Here is a 26,702-nt window from a genome sequence, read left to right as displayed (position 1 = left end):
AAGCGGTGCTTGGGGTTAAGGTTTAGCCCGTATTGTATTACATGGCATCAAGCAAAACCGTAGTGCGGCGGAAATACATTGCAACTGCCTAGGCCTCCGCACCTTGCATCCTACGCCTAACCTGGCATGAAACCGAAGATGCTTGCTCACCATCCATGAGTTGATCTCCCCAGTCTGCTCACAAACTGCTTGCTCAGCATCCACTTGTTAAATGCCCGTGCGGCGCTAACACGGATGCATTTGACAGGGCCAAAAATCTGAGTGACCCATTTGACTTCTTCGGTAGACGTTCAACGTAAGCCGCAAATTTATGTAAATTCCTCCTCCCTCACACATGGGAAAGATGAAAATCAAACTAGAGACATACGTCGTACCAACATACATACGTAGTACCCCTACCGGCACCTAGCCACTGAAACAGCAACGAAAAATGGCTTTCCTTCGCTGGCCTTCTCCAAATTCTCAGATTGCCTACTTTCCCCATAACTTTCCTCTTCCTTCACGTTTATAGGAGAAACGCTTGTAAGTGGGATGACTGGGCCAATTTCATTACATTTTTGGTTGATCTTGACATCCATACTACACGTAAATACCATTTAAGATAATGCGCAGGACAGCCAGATGGGGAAGCTTTCCCTTAGTTACGCTGTTGCGCTGCAATACTCTTTGCAAGTGTCCAATGTGCATTGAGTCGAAATGGTGCACTGCCCCTCTCTGTTCATTTTTATCTTCGTCTGCATGCCCCCCTGGGTCTCAGGTAGTTTACATTTCGAGGCTACCCACTCCATTTTGTTTTTTGCGAGTCTCCTACAGAACAGGACGTGCAGGCATATGCCCTTTGGTGTGGGAACGGGTAATTGTGGGAACGCAATTGTTGTTGGCAATAGCCAGCTTTCCACAGCAAGCAGACAATTCACCCAGGTGGCTGCAAAAAGGTGGCTGGAGATGGCTCACTAGAGAGGATGCGCAGCCCTGTGCATTGCCAGTGAGCAATGTATATTGTTTCCAGACACATAGACAATGTGGCTGCTCACGTGCAATGCCAAACGGGGAGACCTTGCTGTGACAGCTGGTCTCCAGGTTGTACATCTTTCATATGTTGCATTCTGCGCATCTTAAGGAGGACGCCACTCTGACGCATCTGCACTTGTTGCGTTCGTAAAGGGTGGGTCAGAGGCTTTCGTATGAGGGGCCACAGTAAGACCGGTTTGGCCGGATCATACCGCCGTGGTGCCCTCAGTGAATAGTGAATAAGTGCACGGGGAGTTGAAGCATAGGTCTCATGGCTTTCCGAAAACCAGGAAAATGCAGACTATGTTCTAAAGCACGCTGCTTGTACAAGCGATTGTCGACAAAAATCAGCGGCACTTTGACTGGAGACCTTCAAAGTCCATAACATTCATGGGGCTTCTGCGATTTTCTCAATATCTTTATATATGCCTTGAGCCCCCTTCATTCTCTGCGCTACTGTTCCTTTAGTTGGAGACTAGATAGGCAAAAGGGATGCGCTGAGGACGGCCTTCGTGGACTACCTGCGCATCAGTATCCTGTACCCTTCAAGCAGTAAAAGGTAGCCATCAACAACTGGAAAACCAATCGTTGCTGAGGCAGAGAAGGGTATGCAGCCTGCTGAGGCCTGACCGTTCCTACGGCGTATGCAGCTAGCTGAGGCCTGGCAGTTCCTATACCATCCGCGTACTCCTAGCTACGTAAGACTATCTTACACACTAACTAAGTGCTCTTTTCATTGTGAGATTGATGAACCCACCAAGTCCCACACAACCTGGCTTTATAGGCTTTGTGTACATATTTTTCTGTTGTTGGAACGCATTTTGCTTCAACTGAGCGCGAGCTCTCTAGGTAGTTGGTGGTGACCTACTACAGCCCGCCGTCCTTTCTCAGCCTGCTGTGGGTAGCTGCAGACGACCTACTAAATCGATCCGCGGTGGCATATTATGCATGAACTAGGAATACTACCCTTTAATTTAAGCTGAAGAATGTTCGCAACGGAGGACCCATTCCTCAGCAGTGGTGGAGGGCTCACTCAAACGAAAAGACTTCCGCTGGCTGCTGTCAACTCCAACTGGCCTGCTAGCAGCTTGACCAAGCTATTGCTTCCTCAGAAACTCCCCTATTCTGTTGCTGGCTAGGGTTCCCCAATTGCACCCGACTGCCTGGAACTCCGTTGGCTGCCAACGGGCATCTTCTTTGCAATGAGCCAAGATCGTCCTTACGATAAAAAAACTCGCACTCCAGCATCGCCCTACTTCTTCACTGGAAGTTGAGATGAACTAAGCCTGGAAGCCTAAGCCTTCCCAGCAACGGCCTGAAGGGCGACTGGCAGGCACTTGATGAATGCCTCTTGCAAAAAGGCCAAAGCGTAGTCATCTCCCAATAATACAGACGGCTGCATGGAATTGAAAATGCACCGGTAGTCAAGCGATTGTATGTATCCAACAGATGGAGTTGCATTTAATGGCTAGCAGCTCTCAAACAAATGGTGGTGATGCTTGATCATGTTGCTTGTGGGCAAATACCAACCGTTGGTGTGGCTGAGCGCGTGGAAAAACCATGGCTGAGTCAAAAGCGTCTGCTCAAGAGAAGCGCAGCAGACTGTCGCCTTGTTGACCTGCCAATGCACAAGACAGGAGAGCAGGCCTGCTCACAACTACCTGCATGCGGTTGGCTGCTATTGCTGCAGAAGACGTCGTTTCGCGTGTTAAGTACAACAACTCGAATGCGTCTGAGTTGGAAGGCATATAGGCACCACACCACTAATAGACATGCCGTGCAGCAGAGCAAACTGTTCTAACCAAGTTCTGCGGAATTCCAACTGGAAAAAAGTGCAACCGCACCTCTTTAGTATGCGTCGTATGCCCATACACAGTGCGGTAATGCACATGAGCAGCACCAGTATCTCCACTGCTGCAATCAGCTCCTTCGGAACTGCATCTGTCAGCCACTCAGGCAACCAATCAGTCAGGAATGCAAGCAGTTCAAACTTTTGCTTCGCTGCTGAACGGTCGAAGAACGTGTACCTTTCTAGACATACACGCATTTCGCACAAGTGCGCGGAAAGGATATGTCCATCAATGAAAAGCAGCCCTCGACAAAAACTACGCCCTGGATGTCTCCATCCGGAGCCGGTGCTGTTCTTCCCGACGAAGCATATCTATTTGCTTTCTCACCAATCGTAGTGTAGGAGGCGTACTCTCCGAATGGCCCAGTTCTGAGGGACGACAATGGCTCTGCGAGTTGTTCTTGAAGTGCCAGGAGAACTTCAGCTGCTGTAAGCTGCCGTAGATTGTCCGACCCGTCTGGATAAGACGCTCCGTCTGCTGTTGGGGGATGAATCCTAATCGCAGCATTGATGCTTCCTTCATAAATGCTAGGGATCTCAATGCGCTTCCGATCACCCAGAGCTGGGATTGCCTGCAGCGCCAAATGCGGATATACGCAAGTTGCGTTCGAACGACACAGCCATGGGACAGAAGTTTCAGAACTGGAAAATCGATATTTCTTTCCAGCGAAGGAGACAAATATTTGGAAGCATTTGTCTCTGCCTTACGAGAAGCAGAGCACACGATCCTGGGTCGGGAACCATCCTGCTAATGACGACTGTGGTCGCTAAGGTTCCAAGGCACCCATGGCGTGACAAGTATGTGGTCCCAACTTACTTGCAATATGGCATCGATCAAAGCCTCTTTAAGCATTTCCTTCCCTCCTGCAGCTGCAATGGTTTTGTGATAGTCCATGGCAATCGAAATCTCTGCCTCAGCTGTGCAGGGGCTGGCAACGCACTGACGGCCGTCGCCTTCATAGCCATCGACGCAGCTGCAGAAGTATCCTCCGCTGGTGTTGACGCAGGTTGCAACGGATGGAGGCGCGCAGCTTGCAAGGCCGGTGGAGCATTCATCAACATCAACACAGCCTCCGCTGCTCAGCCGCATACAGCGACGGGCTCGTTTTCGTCAGTTAAAATTAGTCTGTTGAAAAAGGAGCTTTTCACATGCACAGGCTTTTCTGCTCTCCCTCTCTCGCTAGGGTGCATCCTATTAGCAGTTCTTGGTCTCTGAGTACTGCATGCAAACCTTACTTGTCCATGATGAACCCTTCGCGACAGCCGCACGACCCATCGTCCAGGCAGTGGAGGGAAGGAGGACATAGTGGGCGGTTGTTTGCATCTACACAACGGCGCTCTGGAGGGCTGTCACAAGCCAGGAAAAGCAACTCATTTTTATAGCTTATGGATGCGCAATGACACTCCAACTGCGTGCCGCGACACGAGACCCTGTGCCAAGGAGCTTGTACGATGCATGCAGCCGCAGTTGGCTCATTTCTCCGGTTGATGGTGTAAATGCCGTACCTGTGGCCGTGGCTGGTGAGCCTGAAGATGCACCACAACGTCTCACACGCGCTTTACCCACTTTTAGTACTTTTTCCTGCTGTTGAAATCCAGGGAAGACCTGCGCTAACGCATCCCGTATCTTTTATAATGAATTTCGTTGAAAACGGTGCGCTGTCAGGGACAGAGAAATTCTGTTGTCCCTGGGAATGCCGGGTATCTAGACACCAAGTTGCTTCCTTAACAAAACTGAATATTGGCTGACTGAAGAGGGGGACGTACATGCAGACATCCCTGCCGTCGCCGCTGTATCCAGGCTGTCACATGCGGCACAGTAACAGAAACTGCGCGTGTAAAGTGTGGTCCATGGTGCAAGTATAGAAGCTCGTTATTATCATTGCGCAAAAGACAAAAACTACTTGCTCCCACTAGCGGGCAGTGCGTCAGACGTATGCTCCCAGCTCGTCAATGCTGGCTTCGCCCGCAACAGGATGTAAAGATAGCAGGTGGCTGCGTACTTTGCATATGCACCTATAGCTTCCCTTTGTATTAATGCAAACGGCCTTGCTGTGGCATATAGACCCTGCAAAGACTTCACACTCGTTGATGTCTTCGCAGCTGGTTCCATCTCCAGTATAGCCTTTGGGGCATCTGTAAGGGCAAGTAGATGCGCAGAACGGTAGTGCGACTACTTGTGTGTACTACTCATATAAATCCACAAGCCCACCTTTATCTTAGAAGTGACCGACAACTAGCTTCGTTTCATGGGTTCTGCATCGTACCCCAACGGTGAGGTTTATGTGCATTTTGGCAAGACTCACCTGCACACGTAACGTCCTCTCGGGCCTTCCCATATTGTTGCTACTAGAGGTGATTCCTGAGAAAACCAGCCAGGGGTGAGCACGAAGAAGTCACTAATGAATATATTTCAAATAGTTCTACGTGGCTGTCCATATCAGAAGGCCATCAGAGTGTGGAAACTGAACAGAGAAAGCTGCGGAGCAGGTTTTACAGCTCAAACGCAGTGACAAGCTCCTTGGCAGTTGTGCCTTCTATTACTACGCTGGAGCCTGCAAAGCGGATAAAAGTAGACTATTGAGAAGAAATGAAAAGGCTGGTCGTGGCATCTCGCCTGCGAGCTGGGCTTCATGGCGCTCTCCTCTGCTTCCTCTCGTCTGGCTCCCTTTGCTTTGTGTGGCTGGTTCTCAGATTGGTGGATCCCTCTCCCGTGAGAAGTGTCTTCGTACGCTTCACAAAGAGCTATTTGAGAGCATCGATTTCCCACGCAGGCTCCCTTTGGCTGCAATTGCAGGCATGTTGCGCATCGCATACAAGGAGGCATCAGAAGACATCTAGGCTTCATCCAGAGCTCTCCGTGTCCTCCCTGCGCTTCCTCTTAGTGATCCACGCACGGTGCGCATATGCGGATGAACAGGTGTCAGTGCATCTCACTTCTTGCTGCTCGAGAAGATGTTCTGCAGCAGCGTTTCGGTGCGGGCAGTCACCGCGATCAAATCCATACCTGCGGCAAACTTTCCACGTCAGGCGTTCACAGATGATGACCTTATTCTCCTCGGATGTGCATGGAAAGGCAACCAACGATGCATTTCAATTTAGCAGCCTGCTGATAATTCTGGATGTGGCGAAGAAATTCTGTCTTTGGTGACCACAGAATGCTTACACTGCAGTATCACACAGCTCATCGCATATGCCGTCCCCTAGCCAGTGAGACTGGCACGTCGAAGGGGACGAAAAATTACTCGAAGCCTCTGCGTCGCCCGTGGCAAAGTCACCAAAGCCAAGAGATTGCCCTATTGACTCCCAAATACTGTGGGCTGCTATAGGCTTTGGCTCAACTATGGGCACTGAGCTGGCTGCCACAGCTCTCTGGTCGAGTACGTCTTGCGCAATGAAACCAACAACCGCCTGCACGGAACAGACGCAAATTATCACTCCGCCCGTCCGCCGCCAAAACGTGGTTGGAAGAGATGCAAAGCAATGATTTCCCAGGGAGGTGTGTCCAAATGAAGTTCGTACCCTTTCAACGCTTGGCTCTTGAAGACCGGAGATACCGATTTTCGCCCGACGTTCACGAAGAATTGTTGAGATACTAGCCGGCTGAAGGTAGAGTTTGCCCACGTCAGATTCTACGTTCCAGAAGAAGGTGACGTCTCCTACAGACTCCTCAAGGACGACAGCTGCGACGTTCGCTTGTGGAGTCTGGCGGTTCCGCTCTCCTCCATAGTTGGCATCATGAATGCCAGTTTCCTCAGTAGGTGAAGGACGGCTGAAGGCTGTACCCTTTTCAGAGCTCAATGTAGAAAACCTGTTATTCGCGACACGGCTCGTACTTTGTCGCTGCGCCGAGTCCCAGCTGGATACAGGACGTCTGATATGATTTCTCTTGTGCCCGTCTCCACCCTGCACCGGTGTAACAGGAGCGCTACACACGTGATCAGGCATTTCCCTGAACTGAAAAATGCTTCTGGTCGATACTGCACCATTGGCACTATTGTTTCGCAACGCAGTCAGTCCATACCACTGGCTGGGAGGTCGGAAAACCTTCGTAAGAAAGAGTGGTCCTCCGGAGGCGATGCTCTATTGGCACTAGCAAGCCTCCTCTTGAGCGAGGCCACTCTGTTGTTTGCTCGTTCTCTACCACGTACAGGACCTGCGCATATTAGTAATATCATCCAATACAACGCATGACTGTAGCACCGGGTCGGGAAGTGACTGGAATTTCAACCGAAGTTGAAATATATGCATATGATGCAGTGGATAGTACCGTGTACTTGGAGGCGCTGCAGACTGAGTATTCCTAGAAATCCTCACCAGCTCGCTCGACACTGTTTTCCCTTCATCCCAGGAGGCCAATAGAAAGGCTCTTGCTCCACATTGGTGCTTCGTTCCTTCCTGCCTTTGCGGCTCTCGTCCCAGACGCTCGTGAATCAACCAAGACGGCGATCCAACTCTCTTGCTAGAGAGTTGGCGCAGACTCACCTGGTCATAATCTCTTTCTCTCGATGCATACTCTGTGCCTGGCTCGCGATTCCCGAGCGTCTCTGAGAATGGTGTTTCTATGGCGATTCCCGATGTTCGTGGCTGAAAGCTGGGGATCTCGAGACCTCCGTTATTCTTCGCTGGCACTCCCAGTGGCAGAACAAGAGTAGACAGGACCCGGCGCTTCACAATTGTTTCGCCGGCATTTAGACCTTTGGTGGAAACATGGTGAAGGCCCTGCAGGGTGCGCTTTTCAAGACCGGGGGAAACTGTTTGGCGGTGCTCTGTTGGTTCGTTTGCAGAGGGACGGGTTTCCAAACTGTTTGGAAAGTTCTCGCGCCGATCCAAAGTCTCTGTGTGCAATATAGGGTCTTTCAAACATTCGGCAGCCAGTGCATCTTTGAAAAAAAGGAATGGAAAGCTAAAGGTTGTTGCCTAAAGCGCAGCCAAGCAGCCGAAATGCGGTGGAGAGGCAATTGTCGAACTGAACCAATAATGTAGAAACCCCTGGCGGACAATGCAGAAACCCGGGTCGTCTAGAGTGATGCAAAGTGCATGCTGAAGGCCTACCCTTCCTGCGCCAAGCCGAGACGACTCCGACCCCTCCTGAATCGCAACCACAACTGCTTCAACTCTTCCAGAACTTCCTAGCCTTTGTCCTGGGGGTCTGGGGTCTTTTAGGGCATCGTCTAAGCGCAGCTCCTGCTTCAGTATCCAGACGTGAGTATCCCACCAACCCTGCACTACTGTGAATTCCCGAAGAGCAGCAACTGGGTCTGCTTCTTCTCGCCCTGTTTGTGAGCCCTTCTTTCCAGCTACGTCTCCTGAGCGGCTATTGACCTGTTGAATTTCGATAGGCACTTCGCCGAAATTCAGCGGAACGGAAAAACTTTTAACCTCCGCATCAGTCATAGTTGCTTGCGCTGTGCCTGTTACAATTATTTCTTGCTGATCAGCCTTGAGGATACTTGATGCAAATCCTGTAGGTGGCGTGGCACAGTACCAAACATCGGAAAGAAACTGTGAAGATACCCTCACAGGAAAAACACTGCTTCCGCATTCTGCAGGTGTGCTTGCACATTTGTGAGCAGATGTTTTCTCAATTGCAGCAGCGGAGCAAACGGTATTTGCCATGTACCCATATTTCCTGTCCACGGATCTCCCGAAGTTAACAGACTACTCAGGTTGCAAACAGGCAAGCTCCACTTTTGGCGCATAGGTCAGCAAAGGTGTGGCTATCACTGACAGGCTGCACACGGCAGAAGGGCAGTAGGACGCACCTCTAAACATCATGGCTGAAACAACGGTGACTGGGACAACGGCTGAGATCCCGGCAGCTACTAGTGAATCTTTTTGTGGGAATGGCTTGAGAATCCGGCTGCAGAGGACTCCGAACCACTGCGAAGCTTCTGCGGCTTGCTGGGGCAATGGGCTTGTGCTGTCCCGTCCCGTTCCACCAGACCCCCCCCACGGGGAATAGCAGACACTGCCTTTCCTATTCGATAGCACGGATGTAACGAAGAAAGAAAACTTTGTGCGGATGGTACTGGTGTAGCGGCGAGCCCAGCTGGTCGCATTGCGATGTGTCTTACAATTGACCTACCCAATAGCAAGAAGATCACAATTTCCGTTGGCAAAGAATAGTCAGTCTAGTGTGTGAACAGGGAGTCACATTTAGTTTATCGGAATGTTATTGTTGCACGCTGAGTTGAGTTAGGCGCACAAGTACACCAGATGTAGCGCACCCAGTAGGCGGCGCCGGAGAGAGAAACTAGCCGTGAATAAGCGCAGGCCTTCAGATACGTAGGCTACAGCGCCTAGGGTAATTGGCATACGAACTCGCCGTCATGGAATTAGAAATGCATTGAAAGGTGTGGGATTCTTGCTCCTTATAGGGTCAGGACTCACAGCCATGTTTGGATCAGGAAAGTATATGCTCAATCCGCCATATCTGCCGGGCTCCCTGCTACCAACCTCAGCCACAATCATTTTCCTAAAGAGGACTCTCGCCGCGACAACCTTGTCCGTCAAAGCTCGTTGCGCCGCACCGAAGGCATTCACCGTGTATCTTTGCTTAGTCCATTGTTGCAATTGTCGATGCTGCGTACTTAGTGGGTTGGGAAGCTTCAAGTTGTTAAAAGCCCACGAACTTTCTTCTTCCTGTGTCCGCGATTGAATGCTGATCCTTCCCATTTCTTGTTCATCGCTAGCAAACTGCTGCAACAGGCTCGCGAGGAAATCGTTCAAGTCATAGCAGCTGCATAAGCCCAGCATTCGGCAACCCCTAATGCTGAAGGTCTGGGAAAGGGCTCGCCTTACCCGACGTGTAATGTTGCTTCCCCCGCAAGAATACAGACCCTGATCCAGACGGCGGACAATCAAAGCAGCGGTTAGCCAGCAGAAATGTCGGCAAACAAACCGTACGCACGACTTTGAAGAGTACACCCGCTCCGCAGCAGCTTGCTGCAACATATCTGCGGCTGGCTCTTTATGCGAAGATTAGTGGAAGCATCAATGCCTGCACCTGGAGACCCCCATTTCTGTCGTTGACTGTTAAAGGCTTTGCATACTTGCTAATTTGAAAAACGACATGCATCATTCGGGGCACCATGGAAACCCTTCAATGCGCACCTCTAGCAGCTCTTCGAACTTTTTCTTGAATTCATTGAATGCTCGAACTTCGATGAGTGAAAGTGTCAGCGCATTGGACGACGGTGGGTGAAGGCCATAGCTCGCCACGAACCTAGTGCCGTATTCGAATGCTGTAGCCGTCCGGTAAGGAGGGGGTGGTTTGCGGATGAGAGAGGTAGGGTCCATGGACCTGATCGACAAGTTGAGAAGCAGAGTGATAACCGTATACAAGAAATATTCTGGGCTAGGAATCGCAATGCTGTTTCAAACGCAACCGATCAGAGTCATGGGCTGTGACGTGTAAGCTCGGCCATGTGTGAAGACGCTTTAGTCTACGACAGTTATTGGCAACAGACGTGCCTATAGTTCCACCCATGGCCGGGCTCGTTTTCCTCGCTGGCTAGGAAGAAATGCGTCAGCGGGGCGAGAGCTTCCAAAACATCGTATGAACCCATTAGGCAGGCATCGAAGCCAAGGAGTGAAAGGCGAAAAGAGCGATCCACCTTTCCTAGTTTACTCCTCGAAATACCACTGCGAAAAGTGTCCCAGACATCTGTCAGAGAAAAAGACAACTAATGTCGAATCCATAGTAAACGCCCCCTTACGAGACAGGAACTTACTTCTTAAGTCCAACAGCAATATCATGAATGCTCATAGGCTGGCTGTTCGGGTTACTTTCGTCGTCGCCAAACCCGGCCCAGGCCGAACCGTGGTTCCAAAGAACTACGGCATAGTGCCGCGATGGAAATATGTCCAAGAAACGTGTCACTGCAGTCCCCAAAACTCCAGGGTCATTCATATCTACCTGCAGAACAAGGTGTATTGCGAGTGCGAGAGGCAATTGGCTTCTTCTCTATGTTCATATTTCAAAGTGTGACGTCCTCTCCAAATGCGGAATTCATTGCAACGGAAGGTTGATGCTCAGCTCGCTATCACCGCTTTTTTTCACAGAACGAGCAAAAGCTAAAGGTCCTCACTACCCAGCACAAGGCTGTATGTAGGGGCCCGCTGCTGGCGATACAACGATGATGCTAGACATGGAACAATATTTTTGTTAAATGGGTTTTGGCGCATATCAGCTGCTTACCCACCTCTCCGAGACTGCGGAGTAGGAGCCATTCACGCCTGCCGTCCTGCAAGTGAACCCGTAGCAATTCGAATGCCATTTGCGTATTCAACTCAACTTCACTTGTACCTGGTAGCTGTTTGACGCCTTCACCTAGATTTGAATACTCCAACTCAGGACACGCATGCACTGTTCCCATTTCTGTTGAATTCGTTTGGTTGCTCCGATCTATGAGTACGACCAGGTAGAGGTCTTCGAGAGCCTCTTGAGAAGTTAAGCCGCTCAGCGCAGAGCCGCCAACTGGTAACGGCGGTGTGCCTCTCCCTCGCAAAGCAGCCCGAGCATGCCGTTTCACTATCTCACCCCTCCATGGGTGCAGCATCTCTTCCAAGTCCAGTAAGGCAGACTCTTCCAAGTTATTGTCTGCATGAACAAACATGAGCTGAGACCAGGCACGAATTGGCATGTCGCCAATTTTTCGGGGCAAGGATTCGCAGAGAGAACGTCGCGGAAGGAAGGAAGGGCCAGTTCTAGTTGCTCCGTTTTTGATTGAGGCTGCCACCTCTGGATCCCCTATGACGCGCCCAGCAGGTACGGAAGAGGCAACATTGACTATGGATTGAAGAAGAGCAGAAAAGCTGCTTGTATCCTCCCTTTTCGAGGTGTTGTTTTGATGTTCTTGCAGCACTGGTGTCCCTTCAACGGTGCCTTGCTGGTCCCACCCCGTCGCAGGCAATTCTTCATCGGAAAGAGTTAAATCTAAACACCGTCCCGTACCATCTCGGTAGAGTGGATGGAAGGCTTGGCGTGAGCCTTTGCAGGCTAGGCAATTGTCAGCCTTTCCACGGCAACAATCGGCGCGACAAGCAGAACACGTTGAGTGGCAATGGCTTGTTTTCCTGGAATTCCAAGTGTCACCAAATGCCCCCCATGATGCTCTCAAATTTGCCACAATGCACGACAACCCAGATGAGACGCACTCCGGATCTGCAGCCGCAAGCCTGTTGTCCCCAAATTCCAACGGAATGCAATAACCACTACCGTCTCGATGGGCGGCTACGAGGGCATGGTATTGCACTTCATGGAGCTGAGAGTCAAGCATGCCGAGATGAAGCTCGTCAGTGGATGACGAGGGCGACCTAGGCTTTGGTGGAAGGTATGGGTAAGGCAATTGGTTGGGGCATGTGCGGCAGCGGTCACGACCGGGCTCTAAGCAGCTTTGGCAGCTCTTGTGACACCGAGCTCTCGAATGCTCGACTGCACCTCCCGATCTGGGCTTACTGCCCGTGATCGCCTTCTCTGTAGCCAAACGGCGAGCCCACTTTGTGTTAAATTGGTGAAAGCCCGCTGCCTGAACAAATCTGTGGAATAGCCTGCGGTGAAAGTTTGAGCCTGGGAGCTTGGCGGGGGCAAAAACTTGTGATTTCAAGTTCGGCAGGTGTTCTGAATGTCCCTTCAGTGCCCAGACTATTTTTGACATAGAGTCAGTGTTCAAAGATCCTGAAGCATCTGCAGGTCTATCGGTACCAGGAAAAGATTTCTTGGCAGTTCGGGTCTGCTGATGCACCTGCTGGCCGCACGGTGCTACCATAACATCTCCAAGGGGCCAACAACGGCATGATGCTATTGTGGCCTTGGGCAAAGTCCTTTCAAAAAAGTCGGCAGACTCCTGGATTTCCTCCCAAATAGTAGAACTAGTGAAACTAGCCCCATCAACCATTTCCGCAGGCTCCACAGAAGCACAATACGATCGAGGAACGAAGCAGAGGTCAGTCGACTCTACTGTGGCCCCTAAGGAGCATGAAGATCCTTGCATAGCCGCATAACGCAGTCCCGTGCACTCACATAGAGGTAAAATGTAGAGTTCAGCTCCTGAAAGGGGAAGCTGTGCCAGAGCTTTGCCTGGACCAGGTAGGTGCGCCCCAGTCAGTGTGGCCGTTGCTGTGAATGCATGCACAGCTGAAGTGACAGTCACACGGGCACACACAATGCACAGTAGACGCAGGAGAGCCACTCGATTGAAAAGGCTCCATGGGTAGGTAGGGGCTGTTCGCTGTGCTGCCGAAACACTTCTCCCTGGTTGGGTTGACACCTCAGGACTAGAGTAACCAAAAACTGTCGCTGGCAGGATTTAGTGTGGATTGCATGACTTACCTTCTGTGGTGATGTTGAGCAATGCTGAACAGAAGAGTCCCGGTAGGATGTACCGAAGCCAAGAAGCGAGAACGGTGAAGGGAGGATGATAGCGCGCCCTTTCCGACATCGTCGTAAAAGTTTTCTTCACTTTATTGGTGAACCCGTACTACATTTGATGCAGCTGTATGGAAGGCGGGCGAATAGAGGAAAGCATGTGCAGCACAACTGACATTTCAGTTTCTCCGTGAACAATTTTTCAAGCGGCCGTTGTGGTCCGGAGGCTACGCAATGCAGACAAAATCGATACCTGTACCACGGGTCGCCCCTCTGCGGCAAAAGAACTACCACTTTCCTAGTCTCGTCTCTGTTGTTTAGGGCGCCTGAACGCAGGTAACTTCCATCGCGGCCAAATGCAGGCAAATTGGAAGTTTGGCCATCCACAACAGTTGAAAGGTTGAGGAACAGCTTGCACCGAGCTCACTAATCCTGAAGAGTGCAGTGGAATAATATGCTATGCGGCACAATGAGGGGAACGCTGGTGTTTCCGCTCCCGGAGAGCACATTAGCTAGGGAGGGGATTCCGGGTGACCCTCATCCCGACAACCCCACATCGGTGTCTTCCCTCGCCTTCTTTCTTTTCCTAAAATGGATGATTGCACAAAAATCTGCAGGCCTTCAGAAGCTGTGTTGTTCCTTGTCCTGTTAGTTGGGACTCCGCGTAAGTAACTGCTTTTTGCCTATCTGCAGTTGAACAGACGCATTAGAGGCTTTCTAGTCAGTGGGTCCTCCGACTGTCCTCAATGACACATTATAGACCGTTTATATTCTGTTTCGTTGGTGATCAGGTAGTAGTTGCAGATAATAAAGCCGGTAATCAATCCACGTAGAGACATGCCCTCGCCGCAGCCCCAGATCGCCTTAACACTACACCCAGCAAATGTGAGGAAAGCGTGGATATTAGAGAGTTAGAAATTGTTTGGTGTTCTAATGCTTAACGTTAGGGAGCTTTCTTTTTGGAGCGATTGCCAGGAGGTATTTCACAATAGGTTGCTTGAGCATTTCGACTTACTGTTTGCCTACGGTGTCTGAAGTTGGTACGTATCCTCGTCACGTGCAGGCTGGCTACTGGGGGGAGAGGAATAGTTTAAGAATAGTCTGCATTGGTGCATGCAACTAAGACCGTTTCAGTATACTTGCATCTGAGGTTGCCTTGAGGCAGAATTGCAGCAAGGCTTGCTGTTGATCATTTTAGGCCAGCTCTCCTCTTCGCCAGCCCCAGGCCCTTGGGCCACTTATTCCGGACCCCTGGAGACTGGAGTGGAGGTAAGAAGCTTTTTAGGAGCGCACATTTCCAGCCTATTGACTGGATTGCGGTTCGCTACCGTCCTCCGCAACGCTCGAGCACTGTCCTTAGGGTGGGTAGCGCTGCACAGCTGAGAACGGCAGTTGTGAGCCGCGAACTCTACCCCCACAGCCAAGCGACCTGATGCATAGCACTAATCCGTCATAAAATGGTTTTGCGAAAACGGGGTAGAGATCTGTCTAGATACTCTCCCTAAATTCTCTGACGACGGGGAGCGTCTGAAGAAAATCAGAGTGGACCCCGATGCCTCCAAAGAACGAATTGTTTGGACTCCGCCACGTGTGCCTCCCAGCTTCGCTTCGAATAGGAGCTTTGCGCAGAGTGCCCAATATGTATTTGCAGGTCATGATGGGGTCAGCACAACAGCTCAGCTGGCAGCCAGGTCGGTTTAACGAACAACGATGCACCCCTCAGCTGAGGAATGTCTCTTCCGTTTTCAAGAATGTGTCAATAATTAACGCCTCGGACCACTCAAATACGGAATTTCGCGAGTTTTTCAGGTCCTCACCGTATTTTGGATGGGCGTCTCCGTGGATTTCACGCTGGATTTACCAACACTTAGAGGCTGTGACAGCAATTTCGTTGTTGTGCTTAGGCTCAGTACTTCTGCCTAATTCATCCCATGTTCGAATTCAGTGACAACAGGGGGAGCGCGTCAATCATTCATGAATAATACCTGGAAAGTCCGTGTCTCTCCAAAATGCATCATTTCTTGTAGACGTCCAAATTTCGTTAGCGCCTTCTGGCACGAATTCATGAAGCATTAGAAGCATAACGTAACCACAGCGAACCACCCCGAGACAGACGGCAAAAGTGAATAAACCGCACGCTGGTGCACTATTTGCGACTTTACACCCACAAAAATTGACATAGTGGCCTGATTTCCTCCTTGGTGCGGAGCTGGTTTGCAAAACAGTAATACATTCTTCGCTCCGGTGCTCTCGTGGCGCCCTGGTCTACACCGAAACGTCTTCGTCTGATTCAGCGTCAGATTTGGCTGTCGGAAGCCATCACCCTACACCCAAAGCTGGCGAGTTCCATAAGCAACTAGCACGAGCTCAGGAATTTAAAACGAAACAGCAAGAACGCCAGGAAGGGAACTACAACAAGCGACGCTTGGCGTTAGTGGATTTGCAATCGGCGCAGCGCGCAGAGAGCGAGAACCTGAGGAAATGTGCAATTTGTTTTGCTTTAAGCTCCTTTGTGTTTCCTCGCTGGTCAACTATGTGACGTGCATTTTAGGCTTACCCTCAATGTGGAGCTGCCGCTGAAGCAGTCTACCGGTTTTCTGAAACGCTTTAGGTTCTTACCGAGATCATCTCAAAACCTCCCCGGATACAACGCTCCTGCGAGAAGCAGCAACTGGCGGAAACTCAGCCCATGGGCGCGCGTGCAAAGGCATGTTGCACGCGTGCCCTAGAAGCGTCGTGGAACGACGCCCATTGGCCACAAAAAACGAGAATATCACATCAAACGGCAGATGATCCGACATGAGTTGGGTTTTGAGAGTGAAAAGCGTGCGAGAGTATACCTTGGCACAATCTGCACGCTGTTCTTGACTCAACGGCGGGGCGTATAAGAGTACGAAGCCACAGGGGAGGCGGCAGCAGCAAGAAGCAGCACGAGGAGCAGCCGCAGAAGGAATTGCAAAGTGATCCGCACGAATTCTGACAGCAAGAGGCGCAGCAGCAAGTGATGCAGCAGCACAAGATCAGCAGGGAGGGGCGACATAGCAAGAGGCGCAGCAGCAATAGATGCAACAGTACGAAGTGATGAAGCAGCAGAAAAAAAAACACGCGAGGTAGCAACAATAAGTGGGGCAGGACCTATCCATTTTGTCCATATATCTTTTTCTAGCCAGTCACACAAGGTCTTCTGCTGTTTAGTGAGAGGCCTGCTCAGACGCATCTCGTTCTGTCCGAAGTTGGTGCGTGCATTTCTATTTGCAGACAGGTCGGCTACTGATGCCCAGGGAAGTGATTAAGACTTGCTTACTATCTGAGTGCAAAACTGAAATGCGGCTTGTGTATCTCTGCATCTGTGGTTGTTTTGCATCATGAGTTGAAGCCAGGTGCGTTGCAACTCAAGACAAGCGGCCTGCTCTCCGCACTGGCCCCAGGCCTTTGCGAAGCCTAGCCCACGACGATTGAAGACTGAAACTCAGGCAAGGTGCTTTCGCGGAGCTTCTATCGTAAGTAGTTCGACTCTCTTGCAGCTCAGGATGGTCCAGTTGCTACGATCGACGACCGTCGCCCCACTGCAAGGGAATGAGTTGCAGCAGAGACCAAGCAATAAATATGAGTAGCGAACTCTGGAGCCCCTGATCAAAATTGCGGTCCCCCAAAGCCCGCCAGCTAGCGTTCAAGCGCCAAGACGCTAAACTAGGCAAGCTGACGCCAAAATTACAACAATAGGCAACGTATGAGATGCGCGCTGTAGCGTTGAGATGGGGGAGCCTCCATCTTCCGCAACGCTGAATACGACTTGCCTGTGACCACCAACGCACCAGCCGCCGCACCATCGCAAGGAAGCCTTCCTCCTGGAGTGTCACAGTTGAAAAAATCTTCCCCTCGGACTGATTGCAGCGCCGTATCACTCGGAGAAAACTAAAGTCCACGGAGGGGATTGTTCTATCCAGACACACACACCACCGTATCCAATAAGCGTACTCACTTGCTCTAGCCTTTTCAGCACCTATTAGCCACTTTGGGAGAAGAAACAGGCCAAGCATGATTCAATACGCTGAAAACGGGTAATTCTATTATCATGTGGTGTTGCCTGAGCTAAGCATAACCTTAATATGGCGCCACCACCTCTCTTCCCTACGCGCGTGCATGCAGCTTGGAAGGTGAACGGAGACACCACCGCCAAAAACCCCAGCGGGGGGCTGTTCCTTTCTACCAGAACTGTTTTTCTGTATTGTCACAATTATGTACGTGGCTTAGTTGCATGGATATAACTCATTTGGTGGTGCTTGGGGCACTGCCGACCAGAAAGGTGCTCGAGAAATCCCGACCCCGGGTTGTTTGGCCAGCACCAGTTCACAAGCATCGGTTCATGAGGGACGAAACGGCTGGTTTTCTCAAGGAGGATTTCTCTCTAGCGCGTTGCGTCTTTCTTCTGGGATGCCACCGAATCTTGTGTGGGGCGCAGCATCTGTTTGCGGGCAACTTTTTAAGAGGGCATGGAGAGGTCGGCATCCAAATGCTCACGGATCCACGAGAATCTCAGTTGTCTAGCAGTGCTTCGTGTAGCTCACTGAGAAGGTAATTCCTCCTGGTGTGTTGACGGGTTCCCCGAGCTAAGTGGCAAGACAGCATACGAGTGAGTGGAGAGAATGGAACAGCCTGGCGAACTGCCGAATAATGGCAACGCAAGTCTTTCAAGTTTGCGGCATGATATTTATGGAAAAATTGAAGGACGTCGAGTGCAGCTGCCTCCTCAGTCAACAACGTCCAGAGAGATGGAGGGCACATCTTCGGACGCAAACGTTTTGAGTGGACCCCCGAATGATTCAGCAACTTCTTCAGAGAAGCCAACTAGTAGAAATCATGCACCTGCTTCATCTGTTGTAGAAGAAGCCGCTTGCGGCGTTCCCGCCTACGTGTTTCAAATCCATGCAGCACGAGCTGTTGACCCTCTCATAGGGGAAGTGGTCGTTTGCCCGCAGACTCTGGAAGCATTGTGCCTGCACCGGATGTTCGGCTTTCCATTTTCTTTTACGTGGGAACAGATTCCCCCCCCGTATTTATCTTGGTGCGGTGGAGTGCCATCTATGTCACGGTTGCCTCTAGCGATTGCTGGCCCCGCACTTCCCGCTGCTGTAGATCCCAAGACGGGCATGGTGATGAGCGGCTGCTCACTGTTGGAGGCTCTTCGATCATTTGCGCAATCTCACGTCCGTGTGCAGGAGGTGCGCGGGGCCGCCTGCTGTGCAGAAGCCCGCGCAAGTGTGCGTGGCGAACCAGTAACGGCAGAGGGTGAATTGAAGGGCGGTGGACGCTTTTGCAAGTGTCCTCTTTGTATGAACACTTGCGGAACCAGATCCCGTGCCGCCGTTGAACAAGCTACGGAATTTGCACTTACAGAATTGGTGCAGCAGGCTGTAGGAAGAGCACTGGTAAGCTACACGACTTTTTCCAGCATGTGACTCACATCCTATGCTGGGGTGTGCTGTTCCTGTATCGATCATTTAGCAACTTTTCTGTTTGGTAATAGTGATATTTTTGAGGAGAGGACTGCCCCCCGAAAGGCCAGCGACTAACAGTTGTTTTGCTATAGTAAGCCGAACACTCGTTGGCGTTCTGTGTTGTCTCGTGTCCTACGTGTAGCGCTTCTATCTGTGGAAAGACGAGGCCACATTTCGTAATTTCACGAGGCCATTGCTTCAGAACACCTTCGGCCGTGTATATGGGAGCTACTACTGTTGGGCGGTGAGGCGTAGCATGGGGGGTGCCGCAGCCGACTGCAGTAGCCCCCGTGTTTTGCCGGAAGACCTAAGACGGCAGTATCCCAGTTTTGACGATTGTGGGGCAACGCATGATGCACTCACAATGGAAGAGCTGCTGGCCGTCGACGGAGTTCGTCGGGCTCTTCGTGTTGTCGAGCAGCTGTTGCAGGGAAAGCCATTCTTCGGAGGTTCCACGACTAATGCGTTGGATGCTGTGGTTTTTGCGCACTTGGCGATTCTCTTTTCCTTGCCGTTGCCTGGTATGTACACTCTGCGAACTACAGTTGGCTGTAATGTGGGACACTTTTTGCCGGTCTTACAATTAGCGTGTGAGTTGCAGTTACTTGCATTCCGTTGCCCGTGAAGCGTGCTCTGTTTGTTCAGATCGCCGAGAACTGCAGAGGGTGCTCTTGAACGCAGGCAGTCTGGTGCAGTATTGTCGCAGGGTCCAAGAAGCTCACCAAATATGGCCGTCTGGTCCATCATTCCTCTTCGGTGTGCTGTCACTATCTGAAGTGGCAAGAGGAACCCCACTGTGCGTCCATTCGTGGAGACAGAAGCGAGTCAACTCACGTCATGGTAATTACGAAGAGGAAATGGAATGCAGCAATGAGGAGCAAGGCCGTTGGTTCTGGTGGTGGTTGGGCACAGCCGCCTGCTGCGCGGTTAGTCTAGTGGCTGCCGGTAAAACACCGTTTCGCATGAGGAGGACACGGCTGATTCGAAGCCCTTGAGCTGCCGATGAAGTGAATAACGGCTAACTGGTTTCATGAGGAGCGTAATGACAACCGGATTGTTGTATTCTACTGTCGAAGGGTTTTGCGGAAGGAGGCAAATGCCTCACTATTAGTTACGGCCTAGGATAGACTCATTTTGGCTAGTGATCTGCAGAGGCATTAGCTTCGTTACGAACTTTCCCCGTCTCCAGTTAGGCAAAGTTACGGAGGCGAAGTCATGTTCAGACGGCTTCGCCAACAGTATTTTACCATTACGGAGTGCATGCCCTCTACTTAGTTGCGTTTGCCGTAGATATGTTCTGCAATGTAGCCAACCGGTGGAGTTTTGCGTAGAAGGCGTGCTTAGTTGGTCTTTCGAGGCGTGCGTGTTCATTGACTTTCTTTCGTTGGATTGATGCCTCCCTATAGAAACGGGACTGGAAAGCAAAATCACTCAAAACTGGGCGACTGCGTTACGGTGGGAGGCACCGCGAACAGTTGCGCTGTATCATGCTGCTCTCGCGCCTGGAAGTAATGAAAAATTGGACGAGTCTCCAGTAGCCTGCAAGGATTTCGAGCTTCAAATATGCTGTAAAACGTATTTCGTTGTAAGGATCAAGGGTTCATGTGCCCCGTAATGCATCACTGCCGGGGTCACATGAGCGGACTCACCAGTGGGCGTCGAGGCCATATAGGTTAAACGATGGCAATCCGAGCGACACCACTTGCACATCTTGAAATGATCTTAGAAGTCCTTTTCTAATTCATAGAGGATGTGAATTACGTTTAAAGGACTTCGCGGAAAAGAACGTGCACGAGAAGCGGCGACACGATCGATCGAGCCTAGCAGCAGAACCGTGTCCTCCGTCGATGGCCGTTCGGCAACGCCGGCCCGAAAGAAGCTAGCAGCGGCTGTTTGACGGCTCTTTCCGCTCCAACTCTGAAGTACCTTCTATTCTTTCTGTACATCTTTGGTTACTTCTGGTGAGAATTTGATACTTCGGCAAAAGCTCCGCTTGCCGGTTTGAACCCGTCAAATGAGGCTGACGAATACAGCAGCCGCTACCCCGGAAGACAATGCTTCGACTGCTGAATCTCCCCGATCTCTCAACAATTCTGTCAGTGTCTCAGAGAGTCCCAGAAGTGAAGACTACAATGTTGGGAGCATTCAGTATCTTTTTGCTGTCTACTTTGCTCTCCTTGCCTCCCTACAGCTGGAGGATGGTAGTGATGGCAAATAGCCTCTCGTTGACTCCAGAATATGGACTTGAAGGACCAACTAATCTTTCCACAACTGTACTATCCTTAGATTCTACAGTAGAGGGCCTCAAGGCTAGTGGAAGCCCAAGTGCTTGGAGACCGCACGCAGGCTTCTTAGACAGTATTTGTCCGGCGGATAGTCTTGCCCTTGACATACCGCAGCCGCCAACTCGGGAACAAAACATTGAGGAGCTGGAGTTCATGTTGCGTGACAATGGCCTCGAGGAAGCTGCAAACAGTGAGTCTATGCCGGAATCCCTGGAACTGTAGTTCACATGCTAGACGGCTACATTGCGTGTTTTCTGGAGGCTTAAACGAGCTTTCCCTAAACGGATTTAGAGCGTCGTAAGGTGTCACTTGATTGGTATCAATCGTTATAGTCCGCTGCTTTCAACGTCTGAGATTTTTCGGTTTACGTGCTGTTGAGACATCCTGCAGAGCTTTGGTTGGCATTCTACGGAGGCGAGGTGCCTACAGCTGCTCCTAGCGTGGAAGAATGGTCTGCGCAGTTCCTTGAACTTTTAAAGGAATCGGACGTTCCAGGACAAGAAGGAAGTCCTCCAGGAACGCACAAATCTCAGTTATTCTTCCTCCGTAGCCTGCTGCAGGATGGGTTGGACACCGCAGCGCAAGAAGGCGGCTTGCACGCATTGCTGTTAGATAAATTGCGCAGTATCGCTGGAGTAGTATTAGGTGGTGACGCTATCAGCCCCCAGGTTGTGCGATCTCGGACAGCCGTCCATGAGGTGCACCACCACAGCATGCTGAAGCAAGAGGCACACCCAGAACCAAGTAGTTTGCAGCTTCCGCGTTCCTTGGTACCCATTGTGGGTGCCCATAATCCTTTCAGTAAGTTCTCTTATCGTCGCTCGTAAAAGTAGCCTTAGTTCGCAACTAGACGGATTTCCTGACCATGCTGCGCCTTCAGCTTATGGTTTTCATTTGCTGTCTAGTTAAATTCTATCTTTGTTCTTTAGTGCTCGGTCTCTTCTGGAACCTACTGATCGCATACACCGGGTTTGACTTCTACTTCGGAGAGGAGACTGTTACCATGCCATTCTTCTCCTGGCATTCTTTGCTTACATCCCTCAGTGGGCACACCAGCTCCCACATCGATGCGATGTGCTCCGTGCAAAAGCGCAGGTCACCAATTGAAAAACTTTTCCAGTGGAGACGCCCAAAGGGACTTCAACAAACGAGGAGGCACCGACGGGTTTCGTCGCTGAGGCAGTCGAGCCACCGCACGCTGTGCGAGCTGTTGGATCGCCTTATCTCCTCTCTTGCCGAGTGTATGTCAAAATGTACCAGCTAGCTCAGACACGTTTTAGATTGGCTGGCTCCTTTTTGTCAGGTTTAACCTGGAAATATTCAACACAGCATTATGGTCTTGTCATTTGATTGCTGATGTGCAGTCGTCGCAGGTCACGTGACCGCTCTTGCAGAGGCGGGAGTGCCTGTCGAGCTTGGAATTTCTCCTAGCCAAAACATGAAGCGTTTGCATGCAGCAACATGCTTGCCCAACGAAGAGGGCTACATTCACATACCCTGCAGTTTCGACGAATCTCGTCTTGCCAAAGACAGCCAGGAGTTGACGAAGTTGGAAGATGATGCTGACCAGCAAATTCGGCATAGCGCCCAGGCAGAATTGCTAAAACAAGCACACACGACAATCTCCGGATTAGGTGCGGCGTCTAAGCATTCTGTGATTTACATCGTGCTGAACATCATGAAGAATGAATCTTCTGCTAGCTTTGTGTATAATGCCGTCATCATCATCTGCGTGCTTCTCTTGCAGGATCTTTGGACTGCAAAATTAGTTCTCGTGAGCCGCAGACTGCGTTCGTGTAGACCTCGATGGCAAGCTTCTTCGAGTCCCTGAAACTGAAGCTACTCCTGTCCTGCGTTTCCTTTTTATATGTGGTGGTATGCTTGCGTCCCCATCTGCAGGCCAAGGGAGAAACTTTACAGGAACTGACTGGGGACTGCAGCCACGTCCAATGAATCAACAACTTGAGCAAGGTAAGACTCATACATGCAATGGAGTGCACGATATAACTGTACCAGCCAAGTGCTGCAGAGTGCAGTTATTATTGTGCAACCTGTCTTCAGGCAGAGAGCTGGTCATGGAGAGGCTGAACGTGGCAGTAGCGACACTATTTACAACCTCGTCCCTCGACGCCGGTACGTTGTTCCCAAGCGCAATAGGGCGCTTTTTACCTTTTCCGGATTAGCCTGAGTTACAACTGATTTGCCTATTGATTTTTTGTGGCGTGTATTTACAGCGTCAAGCTATTGGCTTGCCTTCGAAAAACGTAATTTGAAGAGGGCTGCACAGGATTTCAAGAAAAGTATGTGGCTGAGGCTGGCGACCCTCCTAGAATATACTGGATGCCTCCGCTAGCGGTTATAGGAGGATTCGGCAAATTGGCACGCGCCCTTTTTCACACCGTTCGGTGTGAGACAAATGTGTACTGTGCTGTGCAGATATTCTGCATGTGCTACGACCCATGGGAATGGATTCCGTTGGCAGAAGACTGTTGCGAAATTCTGGTAGTGAAATTTCAGACGATGAAGTGCAAGCCGCTGCTGATCGCCTACAAGACCTTCGAGCAGCTCCTGATGGAATGCGAGCAGCCCTCGCTCTCTACGCCATTCGTAAGCTTTCTACACTCTGCAATCTATGTCGAGCCGCCCACCTTCGAGTGGCATTCCTGACTTTTTTCATCGTGTGCTTGTGGCCAACCCTCCTCGTAGTTCCAAGCCCCTTGTCAGAGGGAGGTACTCGGACTACAATCCTTTCCTCGCTCCAGATGATGGTAGGAGACACCCGGAGTCCGCTGATGTTGGCTATCAGGGACATGCCATTCGCACAAAATGCTACAGAACTTGCTGCGCCACTGCCAAGCCCAACGCACATCTGGTTGTTCGCTTTTCTGAGTGCTCGGGAAGGTACGTCGCATTCGAATCGAGTGTCAACAGCTTGACTGTTGAACAACTGAGCCACTAATAATTCGCCTTGATAAAAAAACATGTGGAATCTCCTTGTTTACGTTACTTCAGCGTATCCGCAACAAAAGGAGGCCGTTTTCCGAAATCCTACATGGGTGAAGGTACTTTACTCTCATGGGTTTGTCCCTGGCTTTGTAAGGAACTTATTTTTCAAGTCCACTGCAGGGATGATAAAACGAACAAGAGAAATTAGGATCCAGAAGGCCAGAAAAGGTAGGCGGCCTCCATTGAAGAATTTAGCCACACATCCGGCACTTGGCTTGGCAGGCTTGATTCCGTTGTATCTCGCCCGGGGGGAGCTCTCCTATCCCCTATTAAATGACATCGGATTTGTGCGGGTCACGTTGTTGCATGCGCGTGTGCAGTTCTAAGGGAAAAGTTGCCTGCTGCGTTCTTCGAAAAACTTTTGAGCCCATTTAACTTCACTGCTCACAGCGTTGCTCTTATGCAAGTCATCAATTTTCATTCTCTGAAGCACGACAAAGTTGTGGGGGGCTTTAAAAGGCTCATTGGCGAAGAACGGCCCCACTGCCTACAAGACAAACCAGTTTCAGCCAGAATGGACGAGCAGATCCGAGCTTGGGCCGCACATGGCTTGGCGCCTACATTACTCGAATCGCATGCTGATTTTGCTACGTTCAAGAGAGCATGGAGCAAAGTCGACCTCAGCGGCCTCCCGTTGCCTGACCTTTCAGACTGGTGGGCCCGCCTTAATTCTCTCGTAATTCAAGGATTAGAGTCTTACTTAGTCCTGGAAAAGCACCTAGAATCTCTTGAAGACACCGTATTCACCCTGGTCAATGACTCGCTTCGAAAACTAAAAGCTGATGCCGGCCAAACATTGTTCTTTACAAGAACTGCCCACCGGAGGCGCCAAGGGCCTCTTCAACGCCTTTGGGAAGGTGGGAAAAAGTCTCTTTTGCGGTTATTGTATCGTTCACCCGGAAGACAGCATGGTGTGTGGTTTGGCGTTACGGTTGACTTTGAGCAGCTGCACGATTTGCTTGGCCAGCTAAAACTTGTCATAGAAGCGGAGCCAAGGCTAGCAATCAAAATAAATATGCAAGAAGCCCTCCTACGTGAAGTGGAGACTCAAATTCGCATACGAGGTTCAGATATTTTACGAGTACCTCCACTTGTGGAGAGAAATATGGGAATGCTGGGCGTACGTCGAGGCTACGGCGGTTTGTCGGAAGGACTGCGTGAAGTCGAGTTTCAGACATCTATGTGTGTTGACCATTGTAGAGGTCTGTGGCAAATGGCTCTCAGCAGCATGCTGCCTTCTATGCTAAGCCCGGATTTGATGCAAAGATACGAAAAGGCGTTCGGGACATCGTGGGCACTTAATCACCTTTCAGACCCAGCACTGGTAAATTCGAGGCGCATGATACTGAAGAGTGATGCCGCCCTCAATTTTTTTGATCATTCAACACCGAAGGAAGTTCGTGAGGAGCTTAAGGGCCTGGAAAGCGGCCAAGCCTCAATGTTTGCCTACTATATACTGTTCTCTTCTCGTGCCCAACAGCGTCTAGGGAACCACTACCTGGGACTTCATCTTCGTCAGCAGGCTCCCTTTATGGGTAACATGGTACTGGATTGGATCTCTACTAGAAGGAAGCACGCAGTCGCTGCAATCATCTCTTCATTCGTTCTTACATTCATGGGCATATATGCGGTCATGAGTTTCTTCGACATTTTGCAGAACCTAGTTGTATCGGGAGCGACGCCCCCAGTTGACTGCTTGTGGAACCCTGTTTTTCAAGAAATGGCCTGCAGCCCTGTTCCTGGAGGTGCTGCTCTCGGCACAGCGTGGGTGACAGCGATTGAGCAGGTCTTTCTGATTGGACTGTTTTCTGGTACAGCTGGTGGATTTTCCCTCTTCCTAACCATTAACTCTGCTATCTCCGTTGTTGTGAACCAGTCAAAGACACTCATGCGTCTCCAGATGTGCTTGGGATCAGCCATCTCCAGGCTTCTGCGAAAAGGAATGAGTTCGTTTTCACGAGTCCGCGAGTACTTCAGACAACGTCGTTCTGTGAAGCGCGTTATGCTCCAGCGGGCTGTTGCTGGCATGAAGGCCGGTTCAACCACAGCAGCTATGAGCAACTCAGAAACCTTAAAAGCAGCGGATGACCTCCTTGATAGGCTCACTCGGAGAGGCCGTCCTAGCCCTATAAACGCTCCTGGAGGAAAAGCCTTATTGAAGTGAAGCGTGGAGCAAATAAATTTTTACTCGCTTATCAAATCACCACAGTTCGGTGGCGCCAACGGCAATTTACGGCGAATGCAACACTAGCACTTTTTGACGTTTTTCACATTTTGGTGGCCATTGTCATCTGGATCGCTTTTTAGTTGTTCAAGCCGGGGAAGAGCTAAAGAAGTGCAAAATGCACTGAGAGCTCCAATTTTTTATTCTCGGTTGCTCAATAATTTTGGTTGCCGCTCACTATGTTTTCCCAAGCAGTCGAGTACGCGGTTAAATAGAAAAGCATATTCGGCTTCCGCTGTACTTAGAGGCCGAGCCAAAGCTGCTGTAAGCTGAAAAGGGCTGGAACACTTTTAAGTACTCCTTTTTTCCTTACACGTACAGTTTCCTTTAAATGCAGGCGAGCAGGAGAAATATGCGACGATTCGACATGAGAGAGAAGCAGGCCAAGGATTCCGGTTTTCGTCATGTGAGTTGCGCTAAAAATGGCATTTTCGGGAGAGATGTGAGTATAAAACAA

The 26,702-nt window shown here is 50.6% G+C and overlaps 3 protein-coding genes across 3 annotated transcripts; 1 reads left to right on the top strand and 2 right to left on the bottom strand.

The window, feature by feature from the left end:
- Positions 1 to 2,479: 2,479 nt before the first annotated feature.
- On the bottom strand, positions 2,480 to 3,755 carry EAH_00016120 (hypothetical protein, conserved; the record flags this gene model as incomplete). Its single annotated transcript, XM_013397858.1, has 4 exons — positions 2,480 to 2,629; positions 2,912 to 3,042; positions 3,189 to 3,432; positions 3,678 to 3,755. The coding sequence occupies 4 exons, from the start codon at positions 3,753 to 3,755 to the stop codon at positions 2,480 to 2,482; spliced, it is 603 nt and encodes a 200-aa protein (XP_013253312.1).
- Positions 3,756 to 4,244: 489 nt separating this feature from the next.
- EAH_00016110 (hypothetical protein, conserved) lies at positions 4,245 to 13,305 on the bottom strand (the record flags this gene model as incomplete). The annotated part of the gene is made up of 17 exons (XM_013397857.1): positions 4,245 to 4,387; positions 4,628 to 4,689; positions 4,864 to 4,887; positions 4,946 to 4,996; positions 5,167 to 5,222; positions 5,798 to 5,867; positions 6,027 to 6,271; positions 6,383 to 6,766; positions 6,885 to 7,016; positions 7,178 to 7,582; positions 7,916 to 8,365; positions 9,254 to 9,602; positions 9,665 to 9,703; positions 9,963 to 10,166; positions 10,597 to 10,781; positions 11,068 to 13,001; positions 13,197 to 13,305. 17 exons carry the CDS (start codon positions 13,303 to 13,305, stop codon positions 4,245 to 4,247), a joined length of 4,842 nt encoding a protein of 1,613 aa, XP_013253311.1.
- Positions 13,306 to 20,784: 7,479 nt separating this feature from the next.
- EAH_00016100 (hypothetical protein, conserved) lies at positions 20,785 to 26,185 on the top strand (the record flags this gene model as incomplete). The annotated part of the gene is made up of 10 exons (XM_013397856.1): positions 20,785 to 21,205; positions 21,406 to 21,816; positions 22,380 to 22,649; positions 22,763 to 22,789; positions 22,915 to 22,986; positions 23,077 to 23,148; positions 23,250 to 23,315; positions 23,452 to 23,622; positions 24,028 to 24,189; positions 24,342 to 26,185. 10 exons carry the CDS (start codon positions 20,785 to 20,787, stop codon positions 26,183 to 26,185), a joined length of 3,516 nt encoding a protein of 1,171 aa, XP_013253310.1.
- Between the last annotated feature and the right edge of the window lie 517 nt (positions 26,186 to 26,702).

The sequence above is a fragment of the Eimeria acervulina genome, genomic scaffold (genome assembly GCF_000499425.1).
Source record: "Eimeria acervulina Houghton genomic scaffold, Eah_scaff100, whole genome shotgun sequence".
Taxonomy (NCBI): Eukaryota; Apicomplexa; class Conoidasida; order Eucoccidiorida; family Eimeriidae; genus Eimeria; species Eimeria acervulina.
This window is presented reverse-complemented; position numbering and strand designations above follow the sequence as displayed.